At 45.3% G+C, this 15,995-nt stretch overlaps 1 protein-coding gene across 6 annotated transcripts in view; it reads left to right on the top strand.

Annotated features, from left to right (window-relative positions):
- The window catches only part of DPP8 (dipeptidyl peptidase 8), a 71,974-nt gene extending 57,849 nt beyond the window's left edge, over window positions 1-14,125 (top strand). For 5 of the 6 annotated variants that reach the window (XM_008268879.5, XM_002717966.6, XM_070054386.2 and 2 more), the window contains 5 exons: window positions 364-510; window positions 1,652-1,804; window positions 4,321-4,463; window positions 5,020-5,131; window positions 10,119-14,125. In XM_008268879.5, coding sequence (XP_008267101.1) covers window positions 364-510; window positions 1,652-1,804; window positions 4,321-4,463; window positions 5,020-5,131; window positions 10,119-10,241 — 678 coding nt within the window. In that variant the 3' untranslated portion in view covers window positions 10,242-14,125. Of the gene's footprint in view, window positions 1-363; window positions 511-919; window positions 1,074-1,651; window positions 1,805-4,320; window positions 4,464-5,019; window positions 5,132-10,118 lie in introns of those variants that run through there. The other variant, XM_089310584.1, reaches the window with a different exon arrangement.
- Window positions 14,126-15,995: the final 1,870 nt, after the last annotated feature.

Here is a 15,995-nt window from a genome sequence, read left to right as displayed (position 1 = left end):
CGCATGGGAGACCAGGAGGAAGCACCTTGCTCCTGGCTTCGGATCGGCGCAGCTCTGGCCATTGCGGCCATTTGGGGGGTGAACCAACAGAAGGAAGACCTTTCTTTTTCTCTCTCTCTCTCACTGTCTAACTCTGTCAGATAAATAAATAAGAGTTGCCTTAGTCTGTAGTAATTTAGTAATTGCCCTGAACTGTGAGTGGGAAGTTAACAAGAGACCACACAAACATGGACAGACTTAATTTAAAAACAAGTCACCGACGAAATCATATTAAAAATGTAAGCTTTTTTGCAGCAGCCTGTCTCTTGTGCTTTGGTATGCCACCTTGTAGTAAATTTCACCGGCACTGTGTTTTTTCCTCAGGTGCAGTTGGTAAATAACCGATTTAAAGGAGTCAAGTATTTCCGCCTGAACACCCTCGCCTCTCTGGGCTACGTGGTTGTGGTGATAGACAACAGGGGGTCCTGTCACCGAGGGCTGAAGTTTGAAGGCGCCTTTAAATATAAAATGGTGTGTGAGCATAAAAGCACTTTTCTTTTAAAGACATTGACATTTTCTGGTGCATTGCTTGCTGTTAAACCCCAAAGAGAGAATTGGGAGAAGGAGCAATGAGTGGGGGAGAGAGAGAGCAAGTGAACAAAAGAGAGAAAGAGAGTGTTAGTGCTTGGGGGTGGGAGGGAAGACACAACTCGGTGTTTACCAGACTAGCTCTGGTCCACCTGTGTGTATCCTCAGGGAGCTGAGAGAGGGCCCCCTGTAACACAGAAATACCCTCTTTCTGCCTTAGCCAGAGACAGCACTGTTGAGTGTTCCCTACCCTGTACGCTGTAGAGGAATAATTGAGATTTGTTCTGTCCTCTGTGAAGAGGGAAACCAACTTTTAGTGCCTTCCTTGTGACAAGCCTCTTTCTCTCTACAGGAAGCTTTAAATGCTACCTTTTAGAGATGCCCCATGTCCTTTCCGCTGCTTTGGGAAATGATGAGAACCCGATGTTCCTTTTGCACAGTAAGGCAGTTACTGTGTTTGCCAGTGTGTTGGACATGCTGAGTGAGAGATGGGGATTTTCTCCCACAGCCAGTTCTTTGACCTTATGTTGTATTCTCATGTAAGTTTTTTGATTTTGTTTTTGTTTTTGGCTCAGTGAAGTGAGACTGTGTGCACTGGCAGGCCAAGTACTATAGCAGGGTGTTAGTGGCAGGATTCAGGACTCAGCAGGGCTTTGAAGAGTAGTGCATTCAGTTTGTAGAGGTAGTGTGGCGGGAAATAGGAAGACAGGGCCTCCGCTTCACTGCACTAAGCATTAAAAAGGAGAAGTAAGATTAATGCATCTCTTAAGGGGGCTAATTTTTTGACTTTGAGTATAGAAAGGCTTGTTACAAGGAAGATGCTGACCTCTTAGCAGACAACAGAACAAATGGAAATGGGAGTACCCCAAAAGCAAGGGATAGTTTGGGTAGTAAGAGGAAACAGCTTTATGACTAAAAGGTAGTTAAAAGCTAGGATAAGCTAGCTACATAAATTTTTTAAAGTTGGGTGGGGGAGGTAAAAACACAGATATGTTTAATGAAAACATTTATCAGCTTTAAAAGTGCTCTTATAGTAAGGCTTTTATTCATCAGAATCGGTGAAATACTGTCCCTTTCTCAACAGGGTCAAATAGAAATTGATGATCAGGTGGAAGGACTCCAGTATTTAGCTTCTCGATATGATTTCATTGACTTAGATCGTGTAGGCATCCACGGCTGGTCCTACGGAGGCTACCTCTCCCTGATGGCGTTAATGCAGAGGTCGGATATCTTCAGGGTACGTGACTTCCCGTTCTACTCTTTTTTTTTTTTTTTTTTTTTTTTTTTTTTTTGACAGGCAAAGTGGACAGTGAGAGAGAGACAGAGAGAAAGGTCTTCCTTTGCCGTTGGTTCACCCTCCAATGGCCGCCGCGGCCGGCGCACCGCGCTGATCTGATGGCAGGAGCCAGGTACTTCTCCTGGTCTCCCATGGGGTGCAGGGCCCAAGTACCTGGGCCATCCTCCACTGCACTCCCGGGCCACAGCAGAGAGCTGGCCTGGAAGAGGGGCAACCGGGACAGAATCCGGCGCCCCGACCGGGACTAGAACCCGGTGTGCCGGCGCCGCTAGGTGGAGGATTAGCCTAGTGAGCCACGGCGCCGGCCGCGTTCTACTCTTTTTTGCAATAAGGCTAGGATTTTCTGTAAATTGAGAATGTCAAAAATGCCCATTTTCTGGAGGTTTTACAGAGTTGGCAATATAATGGAATGTTAGGGTATATGTGTGTAATAGCCATGTGAAATATGTATATTTCTCAAGTGCTTTCTAAATACATACATTTTGTTTATTTCATTTATTTTTTAAAGATTTATTTATTTGAAAGAATTACAGAGTGAGAGAAGGAGAAACAGAATCGTCCATCCACTGATTCACTCTCCAAAGGGCCACAACAGCTGGTACTGGGGCTGTACCAAGCCAAAGGCAGGAGCCAGGAGCTTCCTCTGGGTCTCTCATGTGGGTGGCAAGGACCCAGGCACTTGGACCATCTTCTGCTGCTTTTAGCAGGGAGTTAGATTAGAAGTGGAGCAACCAGGACACAAATTGGCACCTACATGGGATGTGGCTGTTGCAGGCAGCAGCCACACAATGCCGTCCTGTTTACGTATTTTAAATACTTGTCAACATGATAACCAGTTAATGGTTATTTACACATTTTAGATTGTAATTATTTGGTTAGTTGATGGGCTGTGAGCTCTGAGGGCGGGGGCCTGTTTGTCCTGTATGCCACTGTATCCTCAGCAGCCAAGCAAAATGCATGGCGCACAGTAGACCTTCAGTAAGTCTGTGTTGAATGCATAGATACACACAATTCTGTAGAAAAAAAATCTTAGGAAAATATGCCAGAAGAAAATACATTAAGAGGATAACAGTTGTTAAGGGAATAGGAATTGTGAATAATAAGTAGTTTTTCCTTGTTTACTCTTTCAATGGTATGATTCTGTTTTACAGTGAAAAATAATTTTTATTTATGTGTTTATTTGAAAGGCAGACAGACATCTCCTGTCTGCTGGTTCACTCCCCAAATGCGCACAACAGCTGGGGCTGGGCAGACCAAAGCCAGGACCCAGGAACTCAATCCGGGTCTCCCACATGGGTGGCAGGGACTCAACTACTTGAGCCATCACCTGCTGCCTCCCAAGGAGTACATTAGCAGGAAGCTGGATTGGGAGTGAAGCCAGGGCTGCAGCCCAAGCACTCTGATATGGGTTACGGGCATCCCAAATGGCGGCTGAACTGCTGCCCTGAACACCTGACCCTTATTTTTAAAAATAAAAACGATAAGTTTTTTGTTCTTTATAGTAACTACAAACAAACTCTGAAAACTGCCATAATTTTCTCAGGCTTGTAGCTGTTGAGAAAGTAATTGGAATATTTATTTATTTATTCATTTTTAAACACAATTCTACCTATATTGCTTCCTTCAATACCTACTCTTTTTTTTTTTTAATGTTTATTTTATTTTTTTGAAAGAGTTACAGAGAGAGGTAGAGCCAGAGAGAGTGTGAGAGAGGTCTTCCATCTGCTGGTTCACTCCCCAAATGACCACAATGGCCAGAGCTGAGTTGATCTGAAGCCAAGAGCCAGGAGCTTCTTCTGGGCCTCCCATGTGGGTGCAGGGGCCTAAGAACTTGGGCCATCTTCTACTGCTTTCCCAGGCCATAGCAGAGAGCTGGATCAGAAGTGGAGCAGCCAGGACTAGAACCAGAGTCCATATGGAATGCTGGCGCTGCAGGCCAGGGCTTTAACCTGCTGCACCACATCGCCAGCCCCATAATTAGAATAATTGACTGTAAACTGTGTTATATTATTAACATGAAGCAAATTTTTAGAACATGCATTTATTTCCTTAACTGTTTTAAATTCTGAACTGGCAGCAGAGGCTAACAGAACAAAAAGGTGACTGCTCGTCCTGCTTAAAGCCAGGAGTTCGCACACTTTGTTTCCCCAGCCAGGCTCTAGTGCTGGCTCCTCCTTCAACAAAGAGCCCCACATTTGTATTTCAGCTAGCCCAGGTTAAGGGTTTGGTATGCAGCCTGCCTGTGGAATGTGAAACTTACTGACTCAAAAAGTATCAAATTCTTGACCTTGGCGCTCCTCTTGGATTTTCAAAGTTGCCTGGGAAGGACCATGTATGCCTCCCTAGCAGGGTTAAAGCCTAAGGATAATTTTAGCCTGTAAATTTGCACTTGTAAGTCCTCGGTGCTAACCACCCTTTTCTGGAACCCAGCTGACCGGCAGTGCTGTCTTGTGCAGGTTGCAATTGCTGGGGCCCCGGTCACTCTGTGGATCTTCTATGATACGGGATACACGGAACGTTACATGGGTCACCCTGACCAGAATGAACAGGGCTATTACTTAGGATCTGTGGCCATGCAAGCAGAAAAGTTCCCCTCTGAGTAAGTTCAAGCTTTAAAATTAAGATTATAAAACTTAAATTGTATTTTTAAATCTTATCTTTTAAATAATAATGAAAACTTCAAATACTGAAAGAACAAAATTAATATTTTATAAAAAAGAGTATGGCTGGTTCTCAAAGCTGAATTATAGGCCAGTTCATGCACTGTGATTTGTTTTTTTTCACAAGCCATATTTGAAGCTATAGCTTATGTTGAGAGAAGTTAAATATACAACTGTTTCAAGGCAGAAAAATTCTGTGCTTAAGTATGAGTGCATTTTATAAATAGTTTTTCTAGGGACATGCTGTAATTGTTGATATGTTCTAATGTTTTAATAAGAAATTGAATTTATGATCTTTTTAAATCTTAATACATGTGGCAGTCTGGTTAATATATTAAAAATTTACTATTAAAAGTATTGGATCTTTATTCTGGCGTTAGAATATAAAGAAATTATTCTAGCTAAGTATTATTTTAAAGGTTTTAAGTGCCTTTTATTTTAAGTTCCTCAAATTCTACTATTTTGTCTAATCCTCTAATATTTCCATTTCTCCAGACCAAATCGTTTACTGCTTCTACATGGGTTCTTGGATGAGAATGTCCATTTTGCACACACCAGTATATTACTGAGCTTTTTAGTGAGGGCAGGAAAGCCATATGATTTACAGGTGAGTTATTTTGCATTCTGATGAAGTGCATTAGTGATTAGTGATTGATTTCTTTGAAATCTGTAATAAACTATGGGGTAAGTCTGAATTTTCAGGTCCATGTGTCTTCTGTTCAAGAGAACTAAACTAATAGGTACAGCTCACAGTGCCTGTAGTTAGATAAAAGTTAGGATTCTGTTGAAGTCAGGCTGAAAAGCTGTCCTGTCAGTTTGCATGACGTGTATGTATGTATCCGCTTTCAGTTTATAAGCACAGGAGGGATGACCTGGAAGTCTATTCACTCCCCTTTGTTTTTTCTTCTCCCCTTTGAAGGATAAGGAAATGCCACTTGATTTCATTCTTGTAAATGAGTTTTTAGGGGCCGACACTGTGGTGCAGCAGGTTAAGCCTCTGCCTGCAGTGCCAGCATCGCCTGTGGGTACCGGTTCAACTTCGGGCTGCTCCTCTTCGGATCCAGTTCCCTGCCAATGGCCCAGGAAAGCCTCCCTACTCCTCCTGACTTCGGCCTGGTCCAGTCTCTGTCCTTGCGTCTGTTTGGGGAGTGAACCAGTGGATGGAAGATCTCTCTCTCTCTCTTTCTCTCTCTCCCCCTCTCTGTCTCTGTAACTCTGCCTTTCAAATAAATAAAATAAGTCTAATTTTTTAAAAAAGAATTTTTAGGAACCAATTTTAATTCATTTTAATTTTTCATTTGCTCTTATTTTATATTGTCATTGGAGCAGAAACTAGCAAGTTGTCCTCTGTTGCTCCATTACTCAGAAAAAGGTTTTAAAAAATTATTCCTTCTTTTCTGCTCCTTTAAAGGTTATGTGCTTAAAAAGAATGAAAAATATAGGCCGGCGCCGTGGCTCAATAGGCTAATCCTCCGCCTGCGGCACCGGCACACCGGGTTCTAGTCCCGGTCGGGGCGCCGGATTCTGTCCCGGTTGCCCATCTTCCAGGCCAGCTCTCTGCTGTGGCCCGGGAGGGCAGTGGAGGATGGCCCAAGTGCTTGGGCCCTGCACCCCATGGGAGACCAGGAGAAACATCTGGCTCCTGCCTTCTGACCAGTGCAGTGTGCCGGCCACAGTGCGCCAGCCATGGCAGCCATTGGAGGGTGAACCAACAGCAAAGGAAGACCTTTCTCTCTGTCTCTCTCTCACTGTCCACTCTGCCTGTCAAAAAAAAAAAAAAAAAAAGAATGAAAAATATAATGTTTCTTATTTTATATTTGAGTCAACATTTATGTGATCAAATTTTTTTTTTATTTGACAGATAGAGTTAGGCAGTGAGAGAGAGATAGAGAGAAGGTGTTCCTTCCATTGATTTACCCCCCCAAACGACCCCCACAGCCGGAGCTATGCCGATCCGAAGCCAGGAGCCGGGTGCTTCTCCTGGTCTCCCATGAGGGTGCAGGTGCCCAAGCACTTGGGCCATCCTCCACTTCCTTCCTGGGCCACAGCAGAGAGCTGGGCTGGAAGAGGAGCAGCTGGGACTAGAACTGGCGCCCATATGGGATGCCGGCGCCACAGGCAGAGGATTAACCTAGTGAGCCACGGCGCCAGCCCCCAAACTATTAGACATTTGTCTATAGCGATGATTTTTAACTTTTTAGTCTCAAGACTCCTTTCTGTAGCAAAAAGCTTTGTTTATATTATGTCTATCAGTATTTAGCACGTAAGATATTAAAACTAAGAAAAATCTTACACTTGCTTATTTAAAAATAATAATAAACTATTATCTTGTTAACCCACAAGTCACACTTTTATTGGGAAAAAAGTGTACTGTAAGGGCAGATGTTTGACACCCATATCCCACATCACAGGGCCTGGGTTTGAGTCCCAACTCTGCTCCCAACACCAGCTGCCTGCTGATATGCACCCTAGGAGGCAGCAGGTGAGGGCTCAAGTAGTTGCATCCCTGCCACCCATGTAGGAGAACTGAACTGAGTTCCTAGCTCCTGGCTTCAGCCAGGCCCAGTGCTGGCTGTTGTAGGCATTTCAAAAGTGAACCAGTGTCTCTCTTTCTCTGCCCCCCCCCCCTTTTTAAGATTTATTTATTTATTTGAAAGGCAGAGTTACGGGGGCAGTGCGGGGGAGACAGAGATCTTCTATCCAGTCTGAAACCAGGAGCCAGGAGCTTCTTCCAGATCTCCCACATGGGTACAGGGGCCCAAACACTTGGGCCATCTTCTGCTGCTTTCCCAGGCCATCAGCAGGGAGCTGGATTGGAAGTGGAGCAACCAGGACTTGAACCAGTGCTCATATGGATGCTGGCACTGCAGGTAGCGGCTTTTCCCGTTCCACCACAGCACCAGCCCCTCTCTGCCTCTTAAATAAAAACTGTGTGTGTGTGTGTGTGTGTGTGTGTGTGTGTTCCAGAACAAAAAATTAGTAATTTATATTTTTTATAAATTTCTTTATAAAAAAGGATTATGTCTGACTTAATAAAGAAGACACTTCTATCTCCTTCTTCTATTTCCTTCTACAGTTAATATATTGTGATAGGTTATTTTGACTAAAGTATATGAAGAAAAATTCAACTTCACAATTGAAGACTTAATTAAGAAATTAAATTAAGGAAGGAGTATTTTAGCTTTTTTGGATAACTATGGGTATTCTTTTTTGATACTATAAATTTGGACAAGTGGTATTTTTAAAAATATTTATTTATTTATTTATTTGAAAGAATTACAGAGAGGGAGAGACACAGAGAGTCATCTTCCATCTGGTGATTTATCACTCCCCAATGGCTGCGATGGCCAGCACTGGGCCAGGTGGAAGCCAGGAGCCAGGAGCTTCATCCAGGTCTTGCACATAGGTGCAGGGGCCCAAGGTCTTGAGCTTTCTTCCACTGCTTTCCAAAGCACATTAGCAGAGAGCTGGATCAGAAGTGAGCAGCTGGGACTTGAACTGGTGCCATATGGGATAATGGCACTGCAGATGGCGGCTTAACCCCTATGCCACAGTGCTGGCCCCAAGTGGTAGTTTCTTAAAGCCTTGTTTTAGAGTGGAATTAGAAGGCTTATCTATGAGGGTGCTTCAAAAAGCTCAAGGCAAGTGGGGTTGAAAGAGGATACACACTTTCTCTGAACTTTTTGAAGACCGCAGTATAAATTTTTTCTACTGTGTCACGTAAAAATCTATTGAGTGTCTTACTTGAGGCGTCATTAGTCATGTGAAAAATACTGGTTCACTGTTAGGCTAGCCTTTCATTATAAAATAATTGTTAAATATGTACAGTATCATTACTGCTGGTCTCATCAAAAAAGTATCCAGGTATTGAGAAATTCAAGAGCTAATAGTGGTAAATGCAAGTTTTCCAAAATTGTGATTTTTCACTCAGAAATTCAAGGTTTTTTTAGGATTTTTTTCTCTCTTTTTTTTTAAAGACTTCCTGCTGCTATTTTTTTTTTAATTTTATTTATTTATTTGTTTTTTTTTTGACAGGCAGAGTGGACAGTGAGAGAGAGAGAGACAGGGAGAAAGGTCTTCCTTTGCCGTTGGTTCACCCTCCAATGGCCGCCGCGGCCAGTGCACCACGCTGATCCGATGGCAGGAGCCAGGTACTTCTCCTGGTCTCCCATGGGGTGCAGGGCCCAAGGACTTGGGTCATCCTCCACTGCACTCCCGGGCCACAGCAGAGAGCTGGACTGGAAGAGGGGCAACCGGGACAGAATCCGGCGCCCCGACCGGGACTAGAACCCGGTGTGCCGGCGCCGCAAGGCGGAGGATTAGCCTAGTGAGCCGCGGCGCCAGCCTTTTTTTTTTTTTTTTTTTTTTTTTTGACAGGCAGAGTTAGTGAGAGAAACAGAGAGAAAGGTCTTCCTTTTCCGTTAGTTCACCCCCCAAATGGCCACTACGGCCGGCACACTGCGGCTGGCATGCTGCGCTGATCCGAAGCCAGGAGCAAGGTGCTTCCTCTTGGTCTCCCATGCAAGTGCAGAGCCCAAGCACTTGGGCCATCCTCCACTGCACTCCCGGGCCACAGCAGAGAGCTGGGCTGGAAGAGGAGCAACCGGGACAGAACCCGGCGCCCCAACTGGGACTAGAACCCGGTGTGCCGGCGCCGCAGGCGGAGGATTAGCCAAGTGAGCTGCGGCGCCAGACTATCTATCTATCTACTTACTTACTTACTTGAAAGGCAGAGTTACAGAGAGGCAGTGGCAGAGAAAGAGAGAGAAGTCTGCTGGTTTGCTCCCCTAAATGGCCACAACAGCCAGATCTGGGCCAGTCTGAAGCCAGGAGCTTCTTCCTACAGGTGCAGGGGCACAAGGACTTTGGGCTCTCTTCTGCTACTTTGCCAGGCCATAGCAGAGAGCTGGATTGGAGGTGGAGCAGCTGGGCTCGAACTGGTGCCCATGTGGGATGCTGGTGCTGCAGGCGGCGGCTTAACCAGCTATGCCACAGCACCAGCCCAGAAGTCCAAATTTTATCATTGACAACAGATATGTCAGTGTGATCCTTGAAGTGACCAACCAGCTAAGACTTCACTCAAGAGTTGAATTTAATGAAGTTCTGATTTTTATCATTATTTAAGTGAAACTAGTATCTTTCTTTTTTACTGCAATGAGTAGTGCTGAAGAAGCTGTGACTTCTGATACAACTTCATATTACTGCCATGATTCTTACTAGGGCACCGGCGGTTTTACCACCATTGCTTTTGCATCACGGGTGCAACACAGTCAATAAAGTGAATGACACAATGTGAATCAAAGCAAATAATGTCATAATAGTGTTCTGAAAATAGTTTTCTATTGTAATAGGTTTCTGAGGGCCCCTTAAAGTGCACAGACCGCACTTGATGAATGAACCATTGGTGTCCAGATAAATCCATCAGGCTTAATGGGCATATAGGGAATCAGAGAGAGGCTTTAGTTACGACGAGTTATGTAGTGCTTTGGAGAGGCTCTGCTCCCTCTTATTAATCCTGTTAAAAATCTCTGGGAAGCTTTGAAAGGAGATGTATTGTTAAATTCTTTGTCTTTCACGTTTGTTTTTGCTGTAAGATCTATCCTCAGGAGAGACACAGCATCAGAGTCCCTGAATCCGGAGAGCATTACGAACTGCATCTTTTGCACTACCTTCAGGAGAACCTCGGGTCACGCATCGCTGCGCTGAAAGTGATATAGCTTTGCCCTGTGTGGAACTCTGGCGGACGCCGCCTGTTGAACCAAATGAGGAGGTCTGATCAATAGAGAACCCAGAATTGATCATCACATTTTGGTATCTGCCACATAACATCTACTTCTGGAAGTAAATTTGGTGCCATGCAGGCGTCTACAGCTTGTGGATAACAATCTAATACCTTAACCATACACACACACAGTGAAATGATGCGTAGATTGCTAAGGGACCCAGAAATACCATGCGAATTACTGAAAGAAAGAAGACATTAGCACCACGTATCCATACCACCCTGATTTCACTTTCAATAGCATTATAAATGTCACGGACTTAATTAGTGTATTTTTACAGTATGCTTCTGAGTTTGTTAAAATATGATGATATTAGTGATTGGTTTGATTCAGTTCCAGAGTATCTGACTAGTTACAGATTCGATAGCACTTAAATGTAACTGAATAGCTTATGCTTCATTGCTTGGGGTGTATCCAGCATGGTATGAACTAATCACTATTAAACCTATGACTTGACCAGTCATTAATGATTTTTCAAGGATAACTTAGTGGCCTCCTAAAGACACTTGTTTTGGCTCTGACCAGTTTTTAGCCAATTTAAACTCTATCTGGTATAAATAATTCTCAGTTTCTCAGTTCGCTTTGAAATGACAGAGTGAGTTTTTCCTTTCACATAAAAGCAAGTAACTGTAAATGTAGCATGGATTTAATTAGTCTTATGATACTGATAATTACAAGCAAAAAACATTTTTAATCAAATGATTAGAGCTAAAATGTTTGCAGGCAAGTTTTTTTTTCCCCTCTATGAAAAGAAAAAAGTACACATTCACTGTATTCAGAAAATGTAGTGGTGCCAGATCCCATTTGGTATTTTCTTATTAAAATGCCTCAGAGATGTAGGGAGGTGGAAGGGAATCACAGTAAGGGGGGAGACCAGGGCTGGGGAGTGACCGGAGAGGCCAGGGTCTGCTCAGGAGTGAAGCAGAAGTCATGTTAACAGGAATATGTGTGGGGAGGCTGGGAAATGAAACGTAGACTCCTAGAGTGGTAAGGACTTCAGAATTAAGGATCACTCTCCTGCCAACCCAGATACAGACTACTACTCTTCAGGGGAGGAAACGTTTCTTAGGCTGACTTTAATAATCCTGATTTTTCGTTATTTTTCCTCTTAATTTTAGAAAACTTACCCATTCAGACTTTATCCTTCTTAAATTATTTGAACATAATTTAGATTTGGTGAACCTGAAATTAAGGGGTTTGCAGAGAACCTCTTCACCAGAAACTACTCCCTGGCAAGCGCGCTGTCTCTCCATGCTGGGGGCCCGGAGGCCCGGAGGCCCGGAGGCCTGGAGGCCTGGAGGCTGTCTTCCGGGCTGGCTGAGGCAGGCGGGCATTTGCCTGATGCAGCTCTAGCACGAGGGCTTTCCAGCGCTGGCTGACATCTGCCCTCGGAGGGGCTTGGGGGCCTGTGGGAGACGGGCAGGAAAGGCATCCCCAAGTTTCAGCCTGGTTCACACACTGCGGAGTCAGGAAAGCTGCTGCCAGCGCCTCCCACCATGTCAAGAGCAGCTGTGGTTTCCTTGCTCTGCGCTCCGGAGCGGCGGGTTTCTCCGGTCCACGGCGCCCTCCGTGAGTAGGCTGGGGACGGCAGAGGTGGGCGAGCCAGAAGCGACAGCGACTTGGTGACTCTGGCCCTGGGAAGGGGCGGGCTTTTGCCGTTTGTGTATTTATACTGTATGATAGATACCACACTTTTCCTTGTCTGTATATGTATTGATTTTCGTGTTTATGATAATTTTCCATATCAAGATCTGTTTATATTTTTTTCAATGTTAAATTAAATTGATTTGGGTCATTTTTCTTCCCCAAGAAAGTATTTTCCCTCATAACTTAACATACATCTGACTATTGAGGGTGGTTTTTGGTTTGGGGCGTATTTGTGTCTGAACTAGTTGGCCTTGAAGGGTCCATCCTTATATGGTAATGTCGATAGAAATGGGGTACGATGGCTCGGACACAGCCGCTCCTCTGAAACCTCTGGCCCACGAGGCCCTTGCTTCGAAACGGCCTCTCATTTCCCCGTCACGAACCTGCAGGTGTCGTCCTTGTGCACCTCTCCGTCTGTCCTCCCGTCACCAGGAAGGCGTCTGTTACAGCTCCCAGGCACTTACCTGCCACTCGGCTGCTGCAGGGCGGGAACGCCTGACCGGCTTCACTTGCAGGAACACGGCTGGACTGAGTTTGCTTTTGCGACCTGTGCGGAAAGCACCATTGTCAATTGAAGCGCTCCGTGGAAACGTCACTAAAACTGACTGTGGGTAACAGCTCGGAGACCAGAGTATACGAACCTGGTAACAGTTTGGCAAAAGCCACGAAGCACGAGGCTAACCCTGACACCAGGTTTCTGCAGGCTTGGGGAGTGAGTACACGGGCAGCCGCGCTCGGTTAGCAGCGCCTCAGAGTCGTCTGAGACGCTCCCTCAGAGAAGTGCACAGCCTCGAGCCTCACTCTTAGAAATGGGGATCCCATTGATTTGGGCGGAGACCGGGAATGTGCGTTTCTAACGGCTTTCCAGGTAATTCCAAAGCGAGCACCTGTGGACTCCTTGAAGAAACTCTGTAGAGAATAGAGCTTGAGAAACTAATGAGCGAGTTTTCTTACACTGGACTGACTGACAAGAACCTCAGACAGTAGGAGAGCTGCTGCTCCGGGCGTCTCAGTGACTGTGTGTCCCCTCTGGAGACGGCATTTTGGAATGAAGGCTTTTCCACCCGCGCCCGTCCTGGCGCCTCTCCAGAGCCTCACACGAGAGGATGACGCCACAGTGCTCGCGTTACTTCACAAGGATGGGAGAAAGGTTTTAATGCTCACGTGTTTTGTCCCTTAGGGAAGGCAAAGCCCACCTCTCGGGAACATTGTCTTCTCTAGGTGGAATATTTCTTAACGAGATTTCTCATTATTATTGATACATAAATTTTTCAAGTTGTAGTAAGTTTTTAATACATACAATCTAATGTGCTCATTTCTTAGAGGAGGAAGCAGCATTCTGGAGAGAGGAGGAATAGCCCTGTGGCCGCCGTCAGTTAGTGTTCAGTTGGTACCGGACCCCATCAAGAGGTCCTGCCTTACGGGAGTGAAATGATATATAGAAAAGGTGACTTTTTAAAGAAGTATTTATTAATATATTCCTATAAAGCATTTTAAAGGTAACCACATAAAATGGTTAATTTTTCCATTCTAAAGTAAATGCTAGGCATGCTTATTAATGAAGCAGTACTCCTAATTAGTATATGACAATTTGAAGCTAATGAAAATGGTTACACTAAATGTGTCTTCTGTGGTACAGTGGGGCTTAGGTGATTGGGGTGTAGAGCTGGGTGCTTGTTCAAGCCTGGGACCCCACCGTACAGCTGTTTGGTGTACGAAGAGACACAGCGCATCTAAACTCAGATCCGCAAGGTGAATCTCCAGTCCCAGCAGATACAAAGGAATAGGTCCGTCCCCTGACTCCCACCTTTCCCGCCCCGCCTTCCTGCCTGGCGTGCAGAGCTGTGTGAGCACGGGTGCTGGGCTCTAGGGATCACTCAAAATTCCCTCCCAGAGAAGAAAACTAGTGTTTGTATGTTTGTTTTTAAATAACCAAATACAGATTTATGTTGTATTCAGCAAAATTGGACTTCGGGTCTTTAATTTTAGACATAAAGTGCCTGCTGTTTGAAGCATTGACTTGTATAAAAGAATTGCATGTCTCACTTCAGTAAGTTTATGGGTTTTCTCATTTTCAGCTACATGGCTTTTAATCATGTAAAGTGAAACATTAGTTTTTGTTGCATTTTATTACAGGTTCTTTGTTGCAATAAAGATGCTGCTCAAATTAATTGATTTAAAGTCCGTTTTCTTCCCCTTTCCCCATTGGTGCAAGCTTGCCTTGATCGGTGGCAGTGGTGCAGGGAGTCACACAAAAGGAGGCCACGTGCGGCTCCTGCACCTGCTTCCCAGCGCCTGGCCCTGCAGGGCAGTGGAGCTGGAGCCAGCGGCCAGCACGTCCTCCTCAGGAGCTGGCGTTTCCTGGCACTGCCGCCTGGAGCTGGCGGTGGCGTCTGTGTGCCCTCCGGAGACAGGGAGTTTAGTGGACTTGTGCCCAGAGATTTCTTTGACCATTCTCTGGTTCCCTAAAGCTGTAGAGAAGGCTGGAGGCAGACGAACCCCTCTGCATTTGGTAAATTCAGGTTTATCTGCTAATCCTTCCAAAACAGGTTTAATCTGGGATCCATAACCCTCTGAGCAAATGGTGGTATATCCTGGGGAGAGCGTTGGCATTAACAGATTCTCAAGGAATAGTGATCCAAAGAAAGTTAAGAACCACAGCTGTGTTAGGATCATAAATTTTTATTTTATATGGAGAGATTATTAGGAAATAAGATGATCCTTAAGGCAATGCTATAGGTCATTGCTTTCCAAACATCTGTGGGTGACACACACAAAATCTGTGAGAGACGGGCAGGTGTGCAAAGACTGCCCACGGCCTGAAGAGACGGGCCAGTCCCCCCCCACCCCATCTCCAGAGGTCAGTATTTCAGCATGCTCACCTTTTCACAGCACTGTGGCAGGCACCTGTGGGCCACCCTGCACTCTAACAGCCTGGGTTCATCGCTAATCCAAAAGCCAAGACATCCGAACCGTGACATGGCATGGGCTGTCAGAGGTGCAGGCTCCAGTCACTGCTCCAGAGACCAATCACAGCCTCGAAGCCTTTCCACTTGCCTTAAAAAAAATTGTTACTTTACTTGAAGGTTAGTTAAGAGGCCTTCCATCCTGTGGTTCATACCCCAATGGCTGCAATGGCCCAGGCTAGGCCAAACTGAAGCCAGGAGCTTAGAACTCTCACATGGGTGGCAGGGGCTCCAGCACTTTGGGCCGTCTTCCAGTGCTTTCCCAGGCACATCAGCAGGGAGCTGGATCAGAGGTGGAGCATCCGGGACTCCAGCCGGCAGCTTAGCACTCTGCACCACAACACTGGCTGCTCCACTTGCCTTTGACATAACCTCACCCACTTCATTGGTGAGCTGCTTTTGTGGGGAGCAGAACTGAAACAGCTACAGTATGAGAACCTCTTAATCAGAGAGTAATTTTATCCAGGGCATGGTGTGGTTTGGGGAAACACCTAAACACCTGGATGTGAGTGGTCGTCAGCCTGGTGCCCTAGCCCTGCTACCCTGGAAGAAGTGGAGCTCCTCCCACTGAAATGGATGACAAGGGTTCCAGCTCCAGTACAGGTCCTGAGATCCCTGAGGCTGCCGCTTGCGGCTTCCTGAAAGATGTTCTCTCTAAATTGGCTCCCAGCCTTGAGTGCTTGAAATAGGAATTTGGGGAAGCAGTTATCCAGGATAATTGTCCTTAGCCAGTGCCAGGAATTCCCTTTCCCTTCCCTGGAAAAACACTCAGTTCGTTTTAACATTCTGTTCAGAGGTGAAAATTCTTTGCTGGAAGTTTCTCTGGCCAGGATGTTCTGGAAACCACAGGGCTCTTCTGTAATTGGGACTGTGTATCGACTTAGTTAACGAGCTGGTACACATAGTTACTTCCCAAGAAGTATGCATTAAGTTGAGTACTTAATGATGTATTGCCTTGCCAGTTAGTTGCTTTGATTTTTGTTGTTATTGTTTTAAGATTTATTTAGAGGTCGGTGGTGTGGCATTGCGGGTAAAGCTGCCACCTGCAGGACAGGCATCCCATATGGGTGCCGAT

The sequence above is a fragment of the Oryctolagus cuniculus genome, chromosome 12 (assembly GCF_051225735.1).
Source record: "Oryctolagus cuniculus isolate XC-2025 breed Fujian yellow rabbit chromosome 12, ASM5122573v1, whole genome shotgun sequence".
Classification (NCBI taxonomy): Eukaryota; Metazoa; Chordata; class Mammalia; order Lagomorpha; family Leporidae; genus Oryctolagus; species Oryctolagus cuniculus.
Note: the sequence above shows the minus strand (reverse complement) of the source record. Positions and strands in the feature narration are given on the sequence as shown.